The sequence below is a fragment of the Lepidochelys kempii genome, chromosome 5, assembly GCF_965140265.1.
Source record: "Lepidochelys kempii isolate rLepKem1 chromosome 5, rLepKem1.hap2, whole genome shotgun sequence".
NCBI classification, from domain to species: domain Eukaryota; kingdom Metazoa; phylum Chordata; order Testudines; family Cheloniidae; genus Lepidochelys; species Lepidochelys kempii.
Window position 1 is genome coordinate 44,062,587 of NC_133260.1, and position 24,939 is coordinate 44,087,525.

Consider the following 24,939-nt stretch of genomic DNA (forward strand, 5'->3'; position numbering starts at 1 on the left):
TCAATTTATTGTATTTAATATATAAATTACAGTAATGTTTAGGCAGGTCCCTATCACGATTGGAGCCCTGTTGTGCTTGTTGATGTACACAGAAGCAGAAAACACCTGTGCTGAGATAAGTCAACCGAAAGAACTGATGAAGGAGTGGTGCTAATGGTTCAAAGGGAGTCCATTCAGTTCTCCTTGGATGCAAAGGCAGAGGTTGCAATGAGACTGGGGATTCAGAGAGGAGGAAAAAATATTAAATAGTCCACAGAACCCTAGAAGGAAATCATGGGAAAACTTGCCTCAGGAGAACATCTTTGAAAAAAAAAAAGTTTGATTTTATGTTCTAATTAAAAACTTGTGGAGTCAGATCAGTGAAAAAATGTTCCTGCTGCAAAGGACCCTACCCTAAAACTCATTTGTTTAATATTGGGCTTATATAATAGTAGTAACTAATTTAACATACCAAAGAGAAATGTAAAGTTTAATAATAGAGTTCAGGGTTTTCCAGAGTTTTGTGATTAAAAATCCCTTGATTAAAAAGAAAAATATAGGGTCAAAAGTAAGCCAGAACTCAAAAAATATTTAGTTTCCTCCATGCCCACTATCCACTAACCTTTTAGAGAGAGTGAAAACTAATTAGACTGTACTGAAATGAATCTGTTTTGCTCCCTACCAAAAGTAGCTACAATCAGTCGATGAACAGATTTTTTTTTCCACGAATGAACCACTGAAAACAGGGCAGTTCCACACAAAAAATTGTACTTTTGTCTTAATCATCAGGCTTCACACCATATATGTTTTTGAGCATCTGCATCACCTTATCAGTCTAAGTCTTGCTGTTTCTTCTACCACATTTCAAAGATCTGACCTTTTCCCGCTTTCCAGATAGGCAAAACTCTTGTCAATGCCCTTATGTCCTGTCTTGATTACTGCAACTGCTTTTTGTCTGACCTCCTTGACACTCACATCACCTTTCTCCAATCCATACAAAGCACAGCTGCTAAAATCATCTTCTTGGCTCGTCAATCTTACAATATCCCGCCCTTCTGAATCCCTCCACTGGCTCTCCCTGTTCCACCACATCAATATTACATTTCTTGTCCTTGCTTTCAAGATTCCACCTGTGCCTACACATCCAGCCTAGTCCCTTATCTTGTGACTCTGTCCACTCATACCCAACCCCCAATGACACGGCCTGGATTTCCTGTTTGCTTCTTGCATGGCTGTCTCTGCATGATTTTCCATGCTGCTGGCCTCTATGCATTACATGTCCTTCCAGAACTGACCTACCAAGCCACTCTCTCACTGAAATCCCTCAAGACCCACTTGCACACTGACACCCACAAGTAAAGCATAACATTTGTATACATATTTATTATTTAATTTACAGACAATCAAATACCTGTTCTAGCATGATGTGTATATGCCTTAACTGCACGATCCTGTTGCTGCAACCCATGTGCTTTTGTTACACCCACTGTTGTCACATATACAATTTAGAGTGTAAATTCTTTTGGAGCAGGGACTATATCTTTTTAATCTGTACTGTGTGGAGCCTAGCATACTTTGGCACTGTAAAATGATAATTAATTATACCTGCCTAATATCTTGGTTCCCACTGCCTCCCATTTCACTGTGCTTCTTGCTTTATCCTCCCCCCCCCCCCCGGCCAAACCAGGGCTGTTCACAGTAGTGACACTTAGGTCCTTCGCAGCTCTGGGTTCGCTACAGCTTAGAGCATGTACCACTGGATGGAGGTGAGCAGTGCACAAGGGTTCGTTACCATCTGTACCAGATTTTGCAGGCTAGCCTCGTTTTTTAAATAGGACTGTCCCATGGTCAAGTTTGAGGACTTGGGAAATATCATCACATTGTGACAGGATGATGTTTTGACACAACACCATCCTGTTGCATCATGCCATTGGGTCAGCCACCAATGAAGAGGACACTGCGTTGCAGTGGGTACCTATAATACACCCACACGGGTACCTTCTGGACACTCTCAACCCGACCCTCATGTATTACATTATTATTAAAAAACAAAACAAAACACCCAAAGAGGATCAGGATGCCGAGAGGAGGGTGATCTCTCACTGGCCCAACTCTCCTCCCCCGTTTCCCTTCCTTCCCCTTTGTGCCTTGATGTCCTTTGCTGCGCTGAGTTGGATTCACAAGGCCAGTGGCCTGCCTTGGGGGCCGGGGGTGTGCGTACAGCGCCACGCACAACTCGGCTGCCCCCTCACCTGCCACGGCCAGGAAAAGCCAGCGGGCCTCGGGGTCCCTGCGGGGTAACCGAGGGGCAGCTGCGGGCCTTGATTTCCTTCTGCTCACCCGCGGGGCGGTGGGGCAACGGAGGGCCCCAATTTCCGCCCTCTCGGGGCTGCTGGGGGGTCTCCGGGCAGGCCGGGAGAGCGGCTCCAGGCGGCGCCCGCCCGGCCGGGAGAAGCCCCCGGGGGGAAGCGCGGCGGCCGCAGGACCCGGGCCGGACCCAGCAGGCGCCCGGGGCCGCGGCCAGCGCTGAGGCTGCCCGCTGCATGACAGCGCGGCCGGGTGGGCGGCGCCCGGCCCTCGCAGCCGGAGCGGGTTGGTCGGGCGTGGGGAGGCGGGGCGCACGCCGGGCTGGGAGGGGGCACCGAGCGGAGGGGCGCTGGGGCGGCGAGCGGAGCTGCGGGAGGCGAGCGGGACGCGACGGCGGTGCCGGGTGCAGGGGCTGGAGCGGGCTCCCGGCCGCAGGGAGCGAGGGACGGCGCGGAGCCGCTGCGGACGGTAAGGGCTGTACGCGCCCGGCCCCGCCTGCCCCGGGGAAGAGCTGCCCGAGCGAGCCGGGGGCTTCGGCGCTGGGCTCCTTCCTGCACGGCCGGGGCCTCTCGGAGCGGGGGCAGGATCAGAGCCCCGCGCGCCGGGGGTGGTGGCAGGCAGGCAGGCAGGGCAGGAAGCGCTGCCCCGTGCTGCAGGCAGCCTGCGTCCCCGCGGTGGGGGGCGTTGGGCTGTTAAAAACCTAGCTTAAAGCCCGTAGTTGGTCCTGCCCGTGGCCGAGAGGGCGAGAGACAGCGCTCCGGGTTTGCCCTGTGCAGCTAGCCAGGCTCTTTGCAGGAGCCACTTTCCCCTTTGTGTGCAGCGTCTTGTGCAGTTGCTGCGGGAGCCAGCTCCCTTGTTAGACCGCGCCGCGACCCGCACCGGGGCTTGGGGAAGGGAGAGAGGGTCGCAGGACGCTCCCAACTTTTAAACTTCAGCGTTTATTAACTTCTCGTCAGGAACCAAAGCAGGCATGGTGTCCCCAAACTGTAGTAGCGATTCTTTTTTAATAAAGGAATTGGCTGACTTAGCAAATTAAAGAGTGGACGGCACTTCCTACTTCAATGATATGTGTGGTGTATGAGCGTTGCAAGATGTTAAATCTTTATATTGTTGAAGAGCTTTCATAGCATTGCAGCTTTAGATTTAAATGTCAGCATTCAATCTCTTGCTCATAGCCACTATGAGCAATCCGTACAACTTCACATGAAAAACTGCCCCGTTGGTTTATTCTCATTAGAGCTTCCAGGTATATGTACATAATGCATTTATTCCTGCTTTTATTTTTAATGGACTGTGTTTAGAAACTTTTTAAAAATAAATTAATATTTACTTGCATTTATGTTGGGAGATTTGTGATCTCTGAAAACTTTCCCCATATAGTTAAAAAAACAAAACAAAAAAACCCTTTCAGAGTTACTTAGTAATATAACTAATGTCTTCCAATTTGGCAAGTTTATGTACAGATTTCTACAACAAACTTTTTTTTCATTGGAAATATTTAGCAGCTTGGTATGGGAATATTTTATACTACTTTTGAGAAACTGCATTGCTTTCTGAATCTTAATGGTGGTATTTGAAGGAAGAATAGCTTTTGTTAAGTGTATTGCAACTTTCCTGTCTGGGTTTGTAGAAACAATCTAATGGTTCAAGGATTCTGGTCCATAAGTGAGAGGAAAAAGTACACTTGGTTGCCAAATCCCTGCCTCCAAGCGATGGATTGGCTGTACTTGCAGTATGTTGTGTTGACAATTGTTAGTTTGTCCCCCAATCCTACACCTGTGGGGACAGAATTCTGTCCCTCTGACTGATGGAAATCTGATTTCCTTGCAGAAGTGATTTCAGTTTATGGGTGACCTCTTAACTGCCTGTCAGAGGAGGATTCCAGAGGGGATTACTTATCCTTCCTCTTAATAGGATGGAAAGACACTTAGGCCTGGCTGCAATATAAATTGGTAAAAATACAAAAAAAAAAAAAATTCAAGATGCTGTCATTTATCTCCAGCATGGCCTTGCAGTCAGTGTATATATAATATTTTATGGAATGTCTGCTTAAATTTCAGAATGGCATTTCTTGCAGGAATCTGCAATTGATCAGTGTAGTTTGTCTATGTAAAAATATTTGAATTAGTTCAGTGCAGGAAACCACAGATGCTTAAAGTGCTTCATCTAAGGATAAGGCATTATAAACGGTGTGATAAATCATATACAATATATTTTATGGTATTTCATTGGTTTATTATATTAATTTTCTTTTCTTTAGCAAAATAACATCCAAACAAGCTACTTATCTTTCTTATTTTTATTTAGAGAATGGTAGCATCACACTTTCATTGTAGCGATAACTGAAATTTGAATTGCACCTTGTAGACACCTAGTGGGGAGAAGTTAGTCAAGCAAATATCCATTGTTGAACTTCTATTTCAGTTCTTTCAGTGCATTGCACTGCATCTCTAAATTTGTTGATCCGGTCTGCTGACAAAGCTCATGTGATAATTAGAGAAGGAAAGTTTCTATGCTAGGCAGATTTTTCTAGGAATTTTCTTTTCCCCCACAGTGGATTAGGGAATCTTTGGAAAGAAAGGTCAGATGAATGCATGTATGATAGGAACAATTGTATCTTGTGTGAAGTCTATTGGGGGCGGAGAGGGGGTGGATTTTTGTTACTCTGATGATATAGAAGTATTTTGTGGATACATGTGAACGTGAGCAAATTGAAGCAAGTCTCCCTGCAGCCTGGCAAAGACTGAAAGCAGTATTTATTCATGGGGGTGGAAGGCAGATACATTTTCCTTTTTAGTTAGTCAACAGAGGAATGCTGCTGTGGGAGGAAATGCTTTGGTACCACAGGTGTGGGTGCCAGAACATTATTTTTTGGATATGGAGGAAAATACTTAAAAATCTGAGTGGGGGATGATGTGTAGGAACCTCTAGCAATCTAGTGTTTAATTTTAAGTAAGTGGTGTTAGCACAAGGCATTTTGTAGTGGAATTCTGCCCAGAATTAAGGATTGATAAGGTTACAAGTACTCCTATCTCCTCAGGATCAAGCCCTTAGGCTGCAAATAGAACAAATTAGCATTTGGTATGTTTACAATCCTCCTTCTACCCCATTGTGCACTACTCCACTCCGTCTGCCACCTGACTATTCATTCATATTTCCTCCCTAAATATAGCAATGTTTCTTGCCAATGGTATGTCTTCCCCCCCCCCTTTAAACTCCCCTAGCTGAATAATAATTAAGGCAGTCTCTTAGCTATTTATTTTTAACTCAAATGTCTGAAGATAGAGACAATATAACTCCATTTGGAATAACATCTTAACAGGACAAAATAAAGAACTGGTGACACGGTTGATTTTTCTAAAGAGAGCGTTGCCATACAGCTAAACTAATATCTAAGACTGTCATTTATTGCTGTTTTTTAAAGTCTTTAACCACATTTGCCCATCAGTGTATAAAGACTGACTGGGCTTTATGTGAGGAACTTTGGTAGCAAGACAAAATGGCTGCTGTCCCCTCACCCAAAATTGACAGGCAGGCCTGATGTTGTGGTCTAACCTTGCGGAAACCGTTATTCCTGGTAGACACCACCTCTACTCCAGCATACTATCTGCAACTTCTATGTCATTGTTTGGGCCACTAGTTGTGTGCAAGCGTGGCTTCAATAATTCCTTCCTGGTCCAACTGCAATGGTGTGCCAGGTGCCATTATAGCAGCCAGAAATTAGCCAGGAGCAAGGATTTTATGCCCCCCCTCCCTTGGTAGCTGTGATGGAGGGTGATGCAGCAGCCCCTATGGCAGTGCTGTGTCTCTTGAGGATTCTACTATTCAGGATGAATCCAGCAGTGCCCAGTTAAACTGGGCTTAGGGCAGCTTCATGCTACCTGAGCAGTGCAAAATTTTTCGAACATACCAGTGAATCAGGCCCTTTGTTCTCACATTGTTCTTTTTGATATGGGACTATTCAGTCTGGATTTTTTCTACTACATTAAACTAGTTTATGAACATTTCTTACACTTGCACAGCACTTCAATATACAGTAGAATTATTGCCTACTCATATTACATAACTCTTAAGACTTCTATTCTGATGCATTTTAAAAGTTTTTCAGTGTGACACTGAATAGTTCGCACTCTTTGGTATCCCAACACAGCAGTTTGGTATCCCAACACAGGTATCCTTATGATTGGACGTAAATAGATGCAAAGGAAAAACAGTTGAAATAATACAGTTTAAAAGGATACTGTTGTTCTGCATATCTTTGTTACTATATATTAAAAGGTTATTTTCAACAGTGTTTTTACTCATTGCTTTCTAGTTAGACTTGATTGAACTTTCAGACCTATAGTTTCTTGTGTTAAGTAATTTAAGCACCCACTCTCTCAACCCTGCTCAACTGCTCCTTCTTAGGTGGTCTGGGTGTGTCATTTTCAGTTGCTGAGTAACATACTTTACCACTAGAAAAACAAATTAAAAATTGAGGGGGAAGACCCTCACCTAACCAAAAACATAACATAGCATAATTAAAGAAAAATTGAGAGAGGGCAGGATGACTTCTGACTTCTGTTGCACAGAGCATGAAAATTAAAGGAAACCGTGCTAAAAGGGCCCAAACAATCTGTTGGAGGGGGAGGGAGGCTTAGTAAAAGTAGCATCATTCGTCACTCCCCTTCCCCCCCTCCCCCCAAACAGCAAGTAAGCTCCTCTATGCAAGCATGTATGGAGGTCCCTGGGCTTACAGGAAAACAATTGTGCACATCCTCATTCTCCGGTAAAACTTCAGGGGAATACCCTTGATGTGAATTCTGGCCATGTCATCACTAATTCTAGTGGGTTCCCATTCTGTTCTGACATATCTCCTGTGAAGAAAGGTTGGGGCCATGTGCTAGCAGAAAGGCATTAGATGGAGTCCTGCTGCGAGGTTAGACAGCTGAGTGTGCTGAGGGAAGAAGTATGGAGCAGCTAGCCCTCTGCAGGTGCCCCGGTATCCGCAGTGTATGCCATGTGTCTTGAGACATGGTGGTTCAGAGGGACATACCTCCTATTTGACTGAAGGATTTAAATTGGTCTCTTCTGACCAGATAAGACTTTGGAAAATTAGCATGTGTAAAGGGCCATAGTTTTGGTGTGATTTTGACCCTCTTTTCAGCCTTTCCATGGGAATGTATGACCTCTCCCATGCTTTCAGGAGTATGTCTTGCATATAACTTAAATGTAACATAGTTGAAGTCTTGCAAACTTAATGAAGTCTGAAACAATGTCATGAATCTTTTTTTTCTTTTTCTAGGTACAGCATGTGCACGGAGCTCAATAATGAAAGTTCTATGGCAAGTACATCAGAAGAAGGTGTAACAGGCTGTAAAATTCAGCTAAACTTGAATTCTTGGTCCCAGGAGTGCCAGGAAACCCAGAAAAGGAATTAATTGGAAGAATATTGATCTAGACTTGAAGAAGTGGAACACATCAGCAACATAATACCGGATCCTGGTGCTTTTTGAATCTTTGGAGGATTGTATTCTTTAGGAATTGCTATTGACATTTTAACTATCCCATTTAGTACATTTTTAATCTGTTTGTACATAAAGATTAATCTGGACAACTTGAGTTTTGTTATTGTTTAATTACATTATTGAATGTTAAAATATTTGCCAAGATGAGTGCAGAAGGATACCAGTACAGAGCTTTATATGACTACAAAAAAGAGCGAGAAGAAGACATTGACTTGCACTTAGGAGATATATTAACTGTGAATAAAGGTACCTTAGTAGCACTTGGATTTAGTGAAGGGGAAGAAGCGAAGCCTGAGGAAATTGGTTGGTTGAACGGCAGTAATGAAACCACAGGGGAGAGGGGGGATTTTCCAGGAACTTACGTAGAATATATTGGAAGAAAAAAAATATCTCCCCCGACTCCGAAGCCTCGTCCTCCTCGACCCCTTCCTGTAGCACCAAGTTCTGCAAAAGTTGAAGCAGACAGTGAGCAGCAAGGTTAGTGCTGTTAGTTCAATAATTGTTTTTCTTGTAACATTTTTTCTCTTACTAGATTTCTCTCTGTTCCACAGTTTTTCATTTAAATATGTTTGTGTATAGGACAAAACTGGCAAAACTGTAGTCAGCAATTTATAGAAATCCTATAAAGATTTCATATGGAGAATGAGCAGAAAAAGCTGATGGCAGTTTTTCCATTTTTGGTGCATCAAATTCACTAGCAGGAGTTCTCTGCAAATATTGCATTCCCACTGTAAAATTCTTTTGTTTAATGGCTTAAAAAGATAGATATAACCCCAGGTGAAAATATTTCTAACGTTAAACATTTTCTCTTACAGTAAGATCAAGTATTTATAAAATAAGTAATAGAATTATCATAGAAGAAACTCTAGTTCTTTTACCGTGTTCCCTGTCCAGAAAGTGTCTAGTTTTTTTTCTGTATAAAGGAGAAAGAACTTCCTACATTTTAAGAACATTCTTGCCTAACTTCTGCAACATGGTGGTCAGAATTAAGGTAGGATTTGGTCTATGGTCCGTAGCTGACATTGGAGGGAGTTTAATTGAAAATTGTAAGTAAATATCTGTCTTAAGATGATTTGTGTAATCTACCTACTAAAATTCAAACTTTTAGGCAATGTTTACACTAACACTTTTGTCGGCAAAACCTTTTTGTTGGTCCGGGGTGTGGGGGAAAAAAACCCACACACCTGACCGACAAAAGTTTCACCCACAAAAGTGCCAGTGTCGACAATACTGTGGTGGCGGGAGAGTGTCTCCAGCCTACATAGCAACCACCACTCATTGGGGGTGGCTTAATTATGCAAGCGGGAGAGCTCTCTCTTGCTGGCATCAAGCGGCTACATGGGAGACCTTACAGTGGTGCAGCTGCAGCGGTACAGCTGCGCCACTGTAAGGTCAATGTAGACATAGTCTACCAAAAGAAACCAGGCAAGCCCAGCAGACAGTATTTTGATATTTAAATTAAAGGACACTTTTTGCATTAGTCCTTATTTCAAGTGCAGAAATGCTTAAAAAAAAAAATCACTTAAGTAATTGTTCTGTAACAGTTTCCTTTTTTTCTGTTTTGTTTGTTTTTACCAATAATTAACTACGTATAGTAGCATTTTTGTCTAAATCACCCTGATTTCTATGGTGGCACAATCATCATATACAGTGACGTCACATCGTGCTACCAAGGATGTGGAGGTGGTTGTGTTACTCAAAATCATGACATTAGTTAATCAGATGGAGTGGGATGGCAGCTGGTTATGGGAGATTCTGTTTAAACATAGCTGCTTTGATAATCTACAATGACCGGAAAGGGAATACAGAAAATCATACATAACTAAATGGAAATTTCTAAAACACACCTTTAAAATGTGGTGGAGGCTTAATAAAGAACTCACATGACTTATTCTTCACAGTGACCCAACCTTGAATATTTATGAATTACTTATAACTCTTAGTGTTTTGATCATAGGGACTTAGACCCTGGGTAACATTTTTAAAAGCATCTATATCCCATTTTTAAACTCTGGCCCTAAGTGCCTAAATTACTCAAAGTATTTAGTCAGCTAGTGGGATTTTCAAATCACCCAGGCCCAAGTCTTTAAAAGTACTTATGTTTTGCTCTGCTTGTCATTGTTATGCCTAATCCCTAGGTGGTCTGCCCCAGACTAGGCTCCCAGCTTCCCATACAATACATGAAGAGAGTTTAGGCACTTAGAAAGGGATTTTCAGAAGCTGATCAACTGGGCAGGAACTTTGCTAAGCTATTCAGAAGTGAAGTGGTGGGAAGAAGGGCTTAGGCATCTAATTGGCTGACCTGGGGCATGTGGCTGATGGGCCAGAGATAGCCACCTCTCCACTCGAGATCATCAGCTGTGAATCTTCTCCTGGAGTTAGGCACCTAAGCTGGGTCAGCCTCTTAGGTAGCCCATGCCCTAGCATCCAGAACTGTATCTCCTGCTTGTACTTGAAACCTGTTTTATACTTGCCGTGTGCCCTCGTTGCCTTTTCTGCATGTGCTTTGCTGCTCCTGCGCCTATTGGTAGCCTACCCCCGACCCTCCTGATGCAGGGGTTGGCAGGTAACAGGTATTAGGCTCTGAGCATGCCTACAGGATTGGGCCCCACTGGTGAGATAAGTGTTCCGCTGCCTACTGTACTTTAAGAATCCTATTTTGGTGTCTCCGGGACTTAGACTTGAAGAGGTGCTTGGAGCCCTAGCTTAGCTGTGGAACAGCATCAGCGCTCAGGTGGCTTTACAGAGGTTGACTTAGGTGCCATGGGTACTTAGATGCTGGTGCCTATGAAAATGTCAGTGGTGCCTAAATGATGAATGTGGGCACCTAAAGAGGCAGATAAATGCCAATGTATCTTTAAGGATTTGGGCCCTAACTCCCATTGATTGCAGTGGGAGTTGGTTTCAGAGTAACAGCCGTTTTAGTCTGTATTTGCAAAAAGAAAAGGAATACTTGTGGCACCTGAGAGACTAACCAATTTATTTGAGCATAAGCTTTTGTGAGCTACAGCTCATTTCATCGGTTGGGAGTTGGGTGTCTAAACACTTTTGGAAATCCCATTAGGCACCCTATCTGTATCTTTAGGCATCTAAATATTTAATCTGCCCCAGCCTCCTAAATCCCATTGGCTTTCAATGGGATTTAAGCATGGAAGAGCCTGCCTAACTTTTGCAAATGGGCTTTACATTCCTGACTCAACTAGGTACTTTTCAAAGTCCCAACCTTTCATTGTCTTTTTGGCAACTGGAACAGACTGATTTTGATGCGACTACAAGTCTGGTAAAGATTGGTTATTTCTGCTCTAAACTTGTTTCCTGCAGAATAACTTACTTGGGTGGGCAGTAAAAACAAGAAGTGAGCAACTCTACTAGGCAGTGCTCGTTTGAAAATACAGCAGGCTAGGAGTGGAATATATTTATTGCCTTATGTGCTGAGGCAGTCACCATTAACAGGTAGTGATTGCTGAGTCAGAAATTTAGGTGATGCATAGTAACTTGCCTGAGCTCCACATGTCTCTCCATGTTTACCTGAGGGCAATTTAGAAAGTTACCCTCAGAGCTTTATAGTGACTGTCAAACTTTTCAGAGAAGTCACACGGCTAATGTTGATGCTTTTGAGCCCCTTATGGAATGTGCTCATTATGGACACCTCTGCAAGCTCTGGCTCCGGCTGTTGAGTGAAATTCTGATATTGCCTTAGAGCCCATTGTTGGCTTGTGTATGAATGAGTGCAATGTGCTGGTAAAAATCCCAGACGAAAATAGGTATCTCCCTTTTTGAGTGGGACAGTGCCCAGAGCTCCAGTGGCAGAATCTCCCCTAGCTCTTGGTTTAATACAGAGTATTAATTAAATGTGAGATTAGCATTCTTTGATTACCTTGGAGGTCTAGTGACCTAAACTGCAAAACGTGCCAAATTTAACAGAGAATTTAATAATTTGAAAGGAGATTGGCCAACAGCCAGAGTGAGTTTTTGCAGAAACTTTTAAAAATCATTTTTGCAGTCCTAGACCTGTAACTTCCTGGTAAAAATCCTTTACTTCCCCAAGACTTGTTTGAATTCAGGGGTTTCTGTGTATCTTGTAACAGTTGACTATACAGTTAGCACGTAAAGATCATTGAATGGCGTTCTCTGCACAGTTGTGAGGGAAACACAAAACTCTGAAGTCCAAGTGGCATTGTAAAGAGTTAAAAGCTTGTATGTTTACTTGAGACAAATTAGAAAAAAGTAAAGATTGAAAAGGGATCTGTTTGTTGTTGTTAAATAACTCACCATACAAACTTCTTAAATTAAGGTACAGAGTATGTGCACCAAATACTGGAGACAAAAGAGGATGGGTTGAGGGGAAGGGGGAAATCAAACTGAAAGGAGGGGATAGAAACTAATGTTAAATATAAACACAAGAAAAAAGTAATTTGGACCCAAAAAAAAAAAAGTGCAAAGTGTCACTGGGATGAGACCTGTAGGTGAAATGGGAGATACAGTACCAGACGAAAATAAGAGTAGTTAAAAGTGCATTTGATTTTCAGATGGCTGGTTCTGGTTTAAAAATTGCTGCAGGGAATGGAATAGTTAGTATTGTCTACAAGCCAAACTAACATGGCAGCAAGCCAACAAGATTCTTCCCAGGATAATAACGTATTGCTCTGCACACCCCTAGAATGCATTTTGAGTACATTAATGCTTGCTGAGAAACTTGCTTGACTGTATTTGGTCAAGTTTATATTTTCATTGCTTAACAATTTGAAACTGCTGTAAATCAAAGTGACAGACTGATGGAGGAATTGGAAATAATGACATCTTTCTTTACTGTAACTGTCTGTCTGTAGTTTGTGTGCTTTTTATTTGTTCTGTAATTTGAGCCAACTCTGTGTGTGTGTAATATAGACACAATGATAATAGTTTTAGTGAGCTTATCAGAAAGACAGTTCTTTATACCATATATACCATACCAGGTCCTTAAAATGAATTTGTCTGTCATTGTCTAAAGTTGAGAGAATTTTTAATAATCTAATGTTTGACTATTTATGTTTTACGTTTTTGTTGTTTTCGTATTTTTCTCATGCTAGTCAGTCTCTAGTTAACTTCACTTTCAGGTTTCCATGCACTAGATCATAGCTACAGTTTTTGGCCCAGATGAATAACTGCACATGTTAGTAGTCCTATTAAATTTAATGGCACGAGTAAAATTAAAATTACTCCTAACATTTGCAGTATCAAAGCCTTTGTTTATAAACTGCATAAACTCTTTATTATTCAAAATTTATAAGCTATTAGAATATTTGTCAATCTTAAATTATATAAAAGCAGTTTTTACTAACTGTAAACTATAATTTTAGGGCACCATTTGAACTGACTGTCCCATTTAAGTTATTTATAGGAGACTGCAGAGGGCCAGAATTCTGGTTAGTTACATGAAATTTTAGGACTTTTCATTCTGAGTATCTTCCCTCCTCCTTCTAATTTCTCTGAATTCAGAACAAGTCTGGTTTGCATGGGGTTGATTTTTCTACTGCATCTGGGTGGGATCATGATTGTGGGAAGGGTGGGAGGAGGAGCTACAGGGCACTGATTCAGTGCTGGTCAGGGCTATGCTGCAAATAGCCAGCCTTACCTTGTGCCACTGGTACAGAGTTCCTGTCCTGACATGCACCTGGTGTACGGAGGAAAAAGGGAGGCATGGGGATGCTGGCATTATAGATAGCAGAGCCACTTCCACCAGGGGAGCGTTCCCCAACACAGCAGGGATTTTGTCTTAGCTTTCCGTAGCCTCTTGAAGTTTACACAATGCAAAATAGCCTTAGCAGGCTGGAGAATCCATCCGTGTGACTTTAATGGACATAATAAGTTCATGTTTTACAGCTTAGGTGAGCAATTCCCTTCCTCTGCCCTACAAATCCTTATCTTAATCCAAAATTAACAGGTTACTTGTAGCCCTGTTAGGTTCCCTGGTTTTTGACTCAGTGCTCATCTGACCAAATGTCTTCATAGAATATAATTTATGCATATCTGAATCAGTTTGCTGAAAGTGGATCTTAGACTCTGGGGTCTGAAGTTTCATTAATTTACAGAAATGTTTTCAGATTGAATTTTATATGCTAAGTTGTCCTCAGTTTTTAAAACTGAGTTTGCAGAATAAGGTGGGCAGTCAGACCAGAATTTCACGTTAGCCATTTGTTTCACTTTTACTGTTCTAAAGAGCTTGGTTACTTCCTGTACAATTTAAAACTGTCACATCTGTTAACAATGAACTCGCTCAAAGGGTATGCAAAGCATTTAATAATCACGAGTAGAGGCTATTCAGCGTCATCACAGAAATTCAGCCTAGATTTTTAAACCCTCCTTTCTCTATTCTGCTGTATAGATACAAATCAGCAAGTCAAACATGATGGCTGTGATGGGGTACATTCATTATAGGGGGCACTTCCTTGTGCCTTCCTCTGGGGACCAGCTCCTGTGTGGTGTGGTGCCCTCTTCCATTGGTTACTCACGCTGTGACCCTTCTCTCTCTCTCTCCTCGACTCGGGGTGCTCCCTCTTTGTGACTCAGTCATCCGGCCAGGCCATTATATAGTCCTCCCAGGGTAACAAAGTGCCTCCAGACTAGCTGTAGGGGAACCCAGGCCTGTTCTCTACACAGAGTCCCTGGGCTGGAACCCAATAATGAGCAGCCAAGATCTGCTCAGTTGTGCTCCTTGCTGCTGTTTACCTGGGCTCCTCCTACTCAGCCCTCTCAGGCATTCTTTCCCCACAATTCCTTCTTCCAGGGCTAGGATCCCAGGGTTTATTCTCCCTCTAGGTTTTCTCCTCCCCCATCTCTGGTCCCGGAGAGTGATGGCACACTCCCCCTTTACAGCCTTCTTTGGCTCTTGACTTCCTGGCTTTATGCTAACCAGCCTGCTCCTGTCTACCTGGGCTTCATGTTCAGTTAAGCTTGGTATTCCTTCCAGGTGCAGCCAGATACTATAATTGGCCTCTAAGGCCCACGTTAACCCCTTCAGGGCCTGTCTGGGGTGCATACCCCGCCACAATGGCGCATGCGCCAAAGTGTTGGGACTCCCTTTCCCCATACTGCTCAACCTGTCGATGACCAATTGTGGGATGCAGTGTGTGGCAAAGGCCGAAACGGAGGGGGACTAAAAACTTTATTTATGCCTGAAAATTAAAATGCTGTAGGATTCATTCCTTTATTGTAATTAACCTCAATGCAATTATTTCTTTCCAATATAAATAATGTTCAACAGTAGCAATAAGGGAGATGCTTTGTGTGAAATATAGGTAACGTGGGAAATAAAATGAGTGATGTCCTTCAAAATAAGGGGCATTTGAGAAGTATGCTTGGAGCATCACTTCTCTAGGAAGTGATGGCTATTTGATGACATGCAAGTTCAGCTATACTTGATGCTGTATGAGCTGTGAGACTGCATAGTTCTAAGATTCCTCTACTAAGAAATAATGTTGATTTGGTGCTTCACTTGCTTTGCTGCACTGCAAAGCTGATGGGAACACTACATCAGCACTTTCCGCTGGCAGCGGAGGGAAGAGTGAGCAGATGAACCCTAGTGGTGTGGGGAGAAGAGATGCCAAGGGCTCATTATTTCTTTCCTTCCTTTTTCCCTACACAAACACACTCTGAGGAGGAGAGTCCATCCTTCTCTCCAAGGTGTGGAGGAAATAGATCATGTTCCCTCCCAACCTATTATGGGTTGCCAGCTTTCTGACTGAACAAAACTGAACACCCTTGCTCCGCCCCTTCTCTGAGGCCCTGCCCCACTCCCTCCATCCCCACTCCCTCTGTCGCTTGCTCTCCCCCACCCTCGCTCACTTGCTCATTTTCACCAGGCTGGGGAGGGACCCTTTTTGACTGGGTGTTTGGTTGAAAACTGGACACCTAGCAACCCTACCATGCGGGTGGAAAAAGAAGGAAATTGCCAGGAGAAGGGAAGAGTCTTTATCTTATTCAGTAAATGTATTTGCCAGTTAGATGAAGGCTTCCAGGAAGTTCTCAGGATTGCTGCTGGTGCCTTAATATTAACAACCTTAGAGTTGTGAACTTCATTTCTGAAATGTTCACTGCATTACAGTGCAGAATTTGTGCAGAAATCAATGTTATGTACAGAATTTCCTTTTCCTCCCACAAAAATGGGCTGCAGAGCTGTTGGCCACCACTACGGGGCTCTGGACCTGGCAGAGCCCAGCTCACAAATAGAAGATGCTGCCTGGGGGATGGGGAAGGAGCTGGAGGGTTCCCAGCAGCTGCAGTACCCAGCCCGCCCTGAGGGAAGGAGGCGACGTGCTGGAAACACCGTACAAGACTAGGGCCCAGCATCAGGCTGTTTCTCCTTCTGGATCCTGGGCTCTGGTGGGGAGCAGGGGTGTGAGTGTTTGGGCTGGGGGTGCGGCCCACAGCTAGGTTCTGGGTGTCTGGCTTATCTGCTGGACGAGGGGGAGGGGGAGCAGAGAAGCAGACACTGGGTTGTCATAGCAGTTTACTTAACACTCTACTGCTGAGGGAATTTTTTCATCTGTATTGTTAGACACAGTTGCTGATATTTATTTTGAAATAAATTACAAAATAATTGAAACTGGCATGATTATATAGTGTTGTTTTGACAAAGTTTGCAGAACTTTAAAATATTGTGTCTAGAATTTTTAATTTTTTGGTGCAGAATTCCCCCAGGAGTAAATGTTTGACTTAACAGTGCTGCTGTAACCAGAAACATGACAGTAAAACAGTGTGGTAGTGCATCGGTGACTTCATTAGTTTACAAATCTCAACATTTTCTAACTGCCCGATCAGCCAGTGTATCTGAAAATCAAGTTTACTACCTGTTACATCATGAACGGGAATGAAGATTCTGGAGTCTACAGCTAGCTGAGGTAGAACGGAACACAGCTTACTTTCCCAGCTATAGTGACTCTACAGTACTAACAACGGGAAATGGTTTGCCCTGAGTACAAAGGTGTCACTTTATTGACCACGGCTTTTGACTATTAACCCACATTTAGATTTGGTTAGTTGTAGTTTAATGTTTTCTAAAGCTGCATTTAATAGTAGAAGAAAGTTGCCTTGCCAAGTGCCTAGTTTCTGAACTATTAAATTATGTGGACCCTTGAAACTTCATAGCACTGAATCTTTTATATCTTCTTGCTTTTTTTTTTTTTTTTGTTGGAGGAAGAAGCAAGTGTGAAAATATCCCTTCCATTATCTTATAAAATGATTGAGGAGAACTCCATCTGCAGATGGTACCTGTTGTGAGATACACTTGCTGGGCTGTTGATTTTAGATGGAGTTGCTAAAAACAAAATGTACAAAATGTGCAAACTGAGTATACAAAATAGCTATATATTTTGCAGTACAGTTCTACTCTGAAAATTGTGGGAGGCTTCTCTTAGGTGCTTTTATTTATTTATATATATATTTTTTTTTTTGGTCATGATCATCTGCAAATTAGAAAGGCTAGTGTAGTTGTCAGGTCCTTGCAACATAGCAACAAGGCCAAGTAGTTGGCTGTTATGGTAAAGATTAAAAAAAATAAGCACCAAAATTCAAGTTCTGAAAAGCCACTTTTCATATTGTATTGCTGGCTTCTGGTCTTAAAAAAAGGCTTTTCAGAGGGTATGGGTGTGTGTGTGTGTGTGTTCCCCACTTCCAAGTCTGAAGTGCTCTTTTGAATCTTGTTTGTTCCTCAAATATGTGTTGCCTTACTATGCAAGATGTTTTAAAACAAATACTGTGGAAAATGTCATTTTTTCCATAGTTATAGGCATTTTTGTTAGCCTTTTCTCCATAGGATCAAGACATTTGGCCTACATGAGGATTTAAATGACTTCTTGTGCCAAATTCTGTCTTGGCTTACACTGTGTGTGCAATCAGTTGCATTGGGTGTAAGTCACTAAAGTCGGGCAGATTTTTCTTCTTAATGACTTTCTTTGTGGATACTGTTGAATAATTGCCCTCTATATTATTATTATTGTTCTGTAATGTAATAAACACCATAAAGACAAATGTCAAGCACGAAGGAAGCTCTAGTCTGTCTGTGACCCATTCTTGCAGTTAATGTGAAATGCTGAACAGATAGTTGTCAAAGGACATTGTCTTCAAGTGCCCTTTTTAGTTAGCTCAAAGAGTAATCATGCTTCACTTTTCACAAACAGCCTAGATATTATTTTTAAAAGAATATAGAAATTGTGTCCTTAGTAGACTTGTAAGGACACAAAATCCTAACAATGTTCTTGTTTTATTCAAAACAAGAAAAATGATTCCTTAAATCCAGGTTTCAGAGTAGCAGCAGTGTTAGTCTGTATCCGCAAAAAGAAAAAGAGTACTTGTGTCACCTTAGAGACTAACAAATTTATTTGAGCATAAGCTTTCTTGAGCTACAGCTCACTTCATCGGATGCTGTAGCTAACGAAAGCTTATGCTCAAATAAATTTGTTAGTCTCTAAGGTGACACAAGTACTCCTTTCCTTAAATCCAGAAATCTATAAATTTTTATGTTTGTGCGTGCTAATGCAGCTGGTAATTGTTAATGATCAGAGATTTTAACTGAACTGTTTAGTTTTCGAGTTGTATTTGCATTGCACAAAATATAGTGGTATATTTGTAAAATTTAGCTTAAATTGTATGTTAAACACTAAGACATGGGGAGGTGCATGATTGTTGCCTGACCCCACTGACTGGTAGAGGGAAGTAAACATGCTAGTACTGCAAAAACCCAGACTGACAAAGAAACTACCTGTTTTTTGCTGTAAGGAATACTCACCTGTTAGTTTGGCTCTGCAGTTATTTTAATGATGCTATTTTAGTCAAATCTGTACCATTATTTAGCTCATTATAGTTGTGTTTTAAAAGTACAAAACAACCATTTTGACTAATCTTTAAGTGACCTTCAGCCTTTTGTACTACCCACTCGCCACTTTTAATAGCTCCATATGTTGCGCACACGCACAGCAGATTTAAACTTTGGCAAATATCAAGTGGCCTCCTCATCTTAATCAGGATCATCGTAATCTGTTCTACCATCTATAACTCATGGCTGTCTGAAACAGACGCTAGACTAGTAAATGCTTTTCATTTAGGCTGTACATGAGAAAATTAAAACTTTGAGATTCAGCAACACATGTTGTCTTACAGCTGTTGAGTACTTGCCAAGAAAAAATAATTCTGTACCACCAGCAAATGACCATACCCTCTTAAATAGTTGTATGGTGCCAATTACACATCCACATTTTCTTGTGTGAAAGAACACAGATGTTAGCAATACAGCTGGCCATCAAATCTTTCACATGTATATCTTTCTCCCAAGCTGGTTTCCATGATAAACTACCATGAAATCAGCCTGAAGGCTGAAATCTGGCGAATTACATTATTTTAATAGCTAGGAATGAGAAGGACAATTGCATGATAAATACTTAAGAATAGTGAGAGGCCTTATATATTCAGAGCACTTACAATATTTTGGTCATTATATTGAAATCATCCTAAACTTGAGAACTTAGTTACGTTATTTTGACACCGAAGGGAAGAAAAAATGTAATCTTAGGTTTTATTTAGTAATGTAAATTGAAATTAATATCCCACTGTTTGGTTATTAAGACTGATTTCTGTTTGCACATTTTACTTTAAAAAGAACTATTAAAACTCTGTCATAACTTACAAAATGCCTTTTTAACTGTAACTTTGTATGGATGTATTAAATTTGCCTTCCTGTATCATTGCTGTTTGTTTTCAAAGTTAAAATACTTTTTTCACCTTTAATTGGCACAGTCAAGGAAAGGTTGATATGGCTATAACTTGTCACCTGAAGTCTTGTGATGAATTACAGGGAGGTACAAATGCTTGTACCAACTCAACTTCCCTTTGTCACAACTGATGTTTGGATTCCATAGTGCAGTCTGGAGTAATAGCACCTATATCTTAGTCTGCAGTTTCATGGTTCGACCGTTATTACAAAATCATTTACAAGGGGATGGTATCAGAAGTTATTAATTATGATGGTAATAAGTGTTTATAAGTAGGAGCACAGGCTTGATACAAGTAGTTAAACCGTTGAATAGTTAAACTGAAATGCAATCTTCACTGGAGATTTAAACCTTTATTTTGTTTTTTTTAAACATCTGAAATGGCAAAAACCAAGACATAGAAATGTAAACTTTGAGTGAAATTTGAATAAACAGAAGCTTGATTGAAAAATGAACTGATTGAGGGAGAATGAGTTTAAAAATCACTCCCTTTGGCAGCCTTTTATTAGATTGTTCTTTATCTCTTTTACAAGAAATCTAAAATACTCTGGGGTCTGTCATTTGTCTCCATTTTTGCTCCTTCTGTTTTCAATTATGCCAATATCAGTTATACCATATGGACAAGCGCTATATTTATTATCTTTTTTTTTTTTGGTGGTGGGGAGAGGGTTAATAATGACAAATGGGAGCATTAAGCCAAACCCAATGTATCTGATGTGGGTACCATCACTGACTCACTTTAGCTGGAGGGGAAAAGACCAAACTTCTACCTCTGTAGCCTAGGAGAAAGTTCCTGCGCTAGGAATGGTGAGTCTTAGAGTTCAAATCTCATCTCTTCTGGCTACTGGCTATATTTCCATGCACTTTACTTCCCTTACTATTGACTAAGGCCATGAATTCCAACCCTGGAAAGTGCTGGCCAAGAGCTGCTGAATCTCAACCTCCGTTTTTTAAATGTTAGCAAAACGCATATGCTAACTCCCTTCCAGCAGTCGGGAATAGAACCCAGACAGGTGTCTAATGTGACAAACCTCAATCTTATTCGCTGCACCATATTAGCTGTCATTATACTAATTTTGGGCATCCTGTCTCTGAGCACAGTCCTCTCCCAGAAACAACGGTGGAATCCAGGATTCTTGATCACCGGTATTCTACTGCTGACTAGTAAACAGTTGTGTAACCCCCTGGAAAGTGTGTGCGAAGTCTAGTTCCAGGGGCTGGTAATGAATACTGTAGCTCAAGTAGCAAGGGTCTAAACTAGAGAACTAGAGGGTGAGGGTGTTCAAAACCTATTGCTGACCTATGGTGGGGGATGATATGACTGCATGTGATTCACACAGTGGGAGAACCTCTCTGAAACATATTTGGTACATTAAAAACTAATCTGTAAACTATGGTGTGAATGTGTTTCACATTTCAGTAATTTGTCAAGCATTCTACTTGTGTAATTGATGTCATTGTGTGTTATGCCTCCTTTTTTTGTGCCCATTCAATCCACAGAGAATTTGAGTTTGTGGCAGCTCCTTAATGTGAGAGCAGAGCTCTTCAACAGAAGTGGTAAAAACATATTCTTTTAGCTCTGGGGCTCCCTAGTTCAGTCGCTGATGGATGACTTGGGATGATTGAAAAATTTCTGTCAAAAATGTGTTTTGACATCAAATTGGGCTTTTGACCTAAAAAAAAAAAAAAAAAAGCATGGAAAGTTTTTGCTGTCTGAGGAAAATTCTGATACTTTGTCATAAAACTCTGTGGCTGACAACCAAAACATTTTAGTTTTAAACGGCATGCAGTGCCTCATAGGACTGGTAATTTTGATGCCTTATGTGCCCTTTCTCCTCTATTGGCCAGCTTTTCTGGCCAGACTACATCTGCCATGATGCAGCACAACCAGCTACTCCTATGAGGATACACCTCACCACGAAGGGAGAAGGTAGTAGTAAATCACAGGATTTATAGTTCAGCTGAAGAGCATGTCCCATAGAGGAGAATGGAAGCAAAATGCCCCCAAACTATACCACCCATGCTATGAGACACCCTTGCACCACTTTCAGTGGAAATACTTAGGTTTTTTTATTTTTGGTAAAAACTCAATTTTCAGGGGGAAATGGATTTTTTTTTTTTTTTTTACTAGTTCTAGTGATATGAACTCCTTCAGAGGTTCCCCTCAGCTAACAGGTTATATCATTGGTAAATAGGGAGGGATGCTCTTGGTGCACTTACGTCCAGTAACTTTTAAACAGGGATAAAATGTTATAGACACCCAGACTTTACTGCAGCATGTCACAGCCTTTCTGATATCTTCTGTCACTGGGTTTTTGGTTAGGCCAGTGAACACAGAGCTCTCTCCCTCACACCAGGGAACTGTCCCCTGGAGGTCCACCAAACCTGTATAAAAATACTAGTAAATTAACAAAGAGAAACTACATATAGTGACAATTAAGGTTGAATCACATGACAATACCCCCAAAACCTTAAAAACTGTGAAATAAGAAGCTAAGGTGAAAGATTCTTGCAGACTTTTCCACCTTCATATTGCCTACAGCACTATCAATAGGGCATCCCAATGCTCCATTGCTAGGTTTTGGTTTCTGTTGCTACCTGATGGTGTTGGATGGAGGAGTAAAAATGTCTACATTATTTAAAGAGTTAGGCCCAGATTGCCTCCAGCTTGGGAAGGGCTATTGGGGAGAGCATTATGGCTTCCTGATTCTCTGAGCTGGTTGGTGCTGCCCTACAGGCTTCAGTGCCAGCTGATGTGGGTTGGAGGTCTCCCAGGGACTGTAAACTGGCTGGGGAGGGGCAGAGTCTACTGTGCTGCAGCCATGTCCTCTCCCTACCCCAACCAGCCCCATATGTGAGCCAGATATAGGGGGTGATGCAAGGGTCAGCTATGTTGACTTTGTAGCATTTGAGAGCTCCACCGCACTGGGGGAATTCTTAGCTAGCCAGATGTGGTTACTTTCCAGCCCCGTTGTGCCTCTCACAGCAGTACAGGCAAGATCTGGCCATTCCTTTTTCATTTCATGTTTATTTTACTTGTTTGCAATGTACTTTTTCCCTGGAGAGAAACTTCAGAAAATGTCATCTCTTGACATTTTTGAGGCAAGTTATTTTGAGTAGTTTGGAGTGGATTCTGTACAATGGTTTGAATTCAATTTAAACTATGTTCCTGCCAATCCAAATCTAGTCAATTGTTCTAAAGCCAGAACAACATAGTTACTCATTAGCCTACATAAGCAATTTTCTTATGAAAAGCAAGGCTTAGCGAGGGTTTTTTCCAGTATAAGCCTGTTCTGAAACTTAAATTCTCTTTGTGGTCTTCACTTTTTGGCCTGTTAGCAAGAGAAAGCGTTTAGGAATACATATTTAGTTACACAATGGTAAGTAGCAAAAGCTTGCTTTGTATCAAATATCTGGAAATAAAGGACCTCTGTTCATTTAGTAAGGGGTCCTTGAGGGCACTGGGAGTTTTGTTGAATTCTTTTTGCTCTGCTGTATTTGTAATTTATTACTATTAGTTGAGGGATTAGCCTGCATTCCCTACTGCTTTTATGTGTTTCTAACTTCCTCTTGGGTTCAAATTTAGGGCTGACATCTACTAACCCCGTCCTTGTTTAATCTGTGTAATTTGCAGTCTGAAATTTAAACTGCTAAATATTCCTAATCTTATTCTTAGCAGGATACTTTCTTTTTGGTATAGTAAATCACTGGGTTAATAGCATTTACCACAGAACATTTTAAGATGCTCGGCTTCTTTTGAGCTGGTTATTGGCTGACTAGAGAATTCTGTTGCTCTGCAGAGCTAAAGGAACATTTTGCACCCATCTGTTGTATAGAATATTAATTATTGTCCTGGACTATGCTAGTTTAACAATCAGATCTGCAGATACCAGATGTTTTTCAAACTTATGTTAAATCTCACAGCGAAAAACAAATTGGTATCTCGATGATGATTAAAGATAAGAAACTTTGACTAGCTTTTATAGCTTAGTGAAAAAGGGAAGACAGTTATAGGCTGGTATGGTTTTTCTCCAGATGTTTCCTCCAAGGCAAATATCTAGGGTTTTATTATGATGCGGTAAGGGCACACCAACCAAATAATGGAAAGCAAAGAAGATTCTTATCTTACTGTTCTAAATATCCAGTCAGTCAAACACAGTGGTAAACAATGTATGTCAAAACGTTCAGCTGGAACATGCATGTGCTTGTTAAAAAGATGTGAGCAGTTCTCGTCTAAATTAAGACATAAAATATTTTATTCAAAATCCTATCAGATGCAATGAAAAGTTCTTTTTAGTACTAGAGTGCTTGTAAATGTTGCACATGAGTTGGGGGTGGGTGGGGTTAGAATCATAGAATATCCGGGTTGGAAGGGACCTCAGGAGGTCATCTAGACCAACCCCCTGCTCAAATCAGGACCAATCCCTAACTAAATCATCCCAGCCAGGGCTTTATCAAGCCTGACCTTAAAAATATCTAAGGAAGGAGATTCCACCACCTTCCTAGGTAACACATTCCAGTGTTTCACCACCCTCCTAGTGAAAAAGTTTGTCGTAATATCCAACCTAAACCTCCCCCACTGCAATTTGAGACCATTACTCCTCGTTCTCTCATCTGCTACCACTGAGAACAGTCTAGATCCTCTTTGGAACCCCCTTTCAGGTAGTTGAAAGCAGCTATCAAATCCCCCCTCATTCCTCTCTTCTGCAGACTAAACAATCCCAGTTCCCTCAGCCTCTCCTCATAAGTCATGTGTTCCAGTCCCCTAATCATTTTTGTTGCCCTCCGCTGGACTCTTTCCAATTTTTCCACATCCTTCTTGTAGTGTGGGGCCCAAAACTGGACACAGTACTCCAGATGAGGCCTCACCAATGTCGAATAGAGGGGAACGATCATGTCCCTCGATCTGCTGGCAATGCCCCTACTTATACATCCCACAATGCCATTGGCCTTCTTGGCAACAAGGGCACACTGTTGACTCGTATCCAGCTTATCGTCCACTGGCACCCCTAGGTCCTTTTCTGCAGAACTGCTGCCGAGCCATTCGGTCCCTAGTCTGTAGCAGTGCATGAGATTCTTCTGTCCTAAGTGCAGGACTCTGCACTTGTCCTTGTTGAACCTCATCAGATTTCTTATGGCCCAGTCCTCTAATTTGTCTAGGTCCCTCTGTATCCTATCTACCTCTCCTCCCAGTTTAGTGTCATCTGCAAACTTGCTGAGAGTGCAATCCACACCATCCTCCAGATAATTTATGAAAATATTGAACAAAACCGGCTCGAGGACTGACCTTTGGGGCACTCCACTTGATACCGGCTGCCAGCTAGACATGGAGGCATTGATCACTACCCGTTGAGCCCGACAATCTAGCCAACTTTCTATCCACCTTATAGTCCATTCATCCA

At 41.8% G+C, this 24,939-nt stretch overlaps 1 protein-coding gene across 3 annotated transcripts in view; it reads left to right on the forward strand.

Annotated features, from left to right (window-relative positions):
• The first annotated feature begins 2,619 nt into the window (after positions 1-2,619).
• PIK3R1 (phosphoinositide-3-kinase regulatory subunit 1) overlaps positions 2,620-24,939 on the forward strand; it is a 78,519-nt gene continuing 56,199 nt past the window's right edge. For all 3 annotated transcript variants that reach the window (XM_073344109.1, XM_073344110.1, XM_073344111.1), the window contains exons 1-2: positions 2,620-2,754; positions 7,571-8,270. In XM_073344109.1, the coding sequence (XP_073200210.1) occupies positions 7,937-8,270 (334 nt within the window). In that variant the 5' untranslated portion in view covers positions 2,620-2,754; positions 7,571-7,936. The remainder of the gene's footprint in view (positions 2,755-7,570; positions 8,271-24,939) is intronic.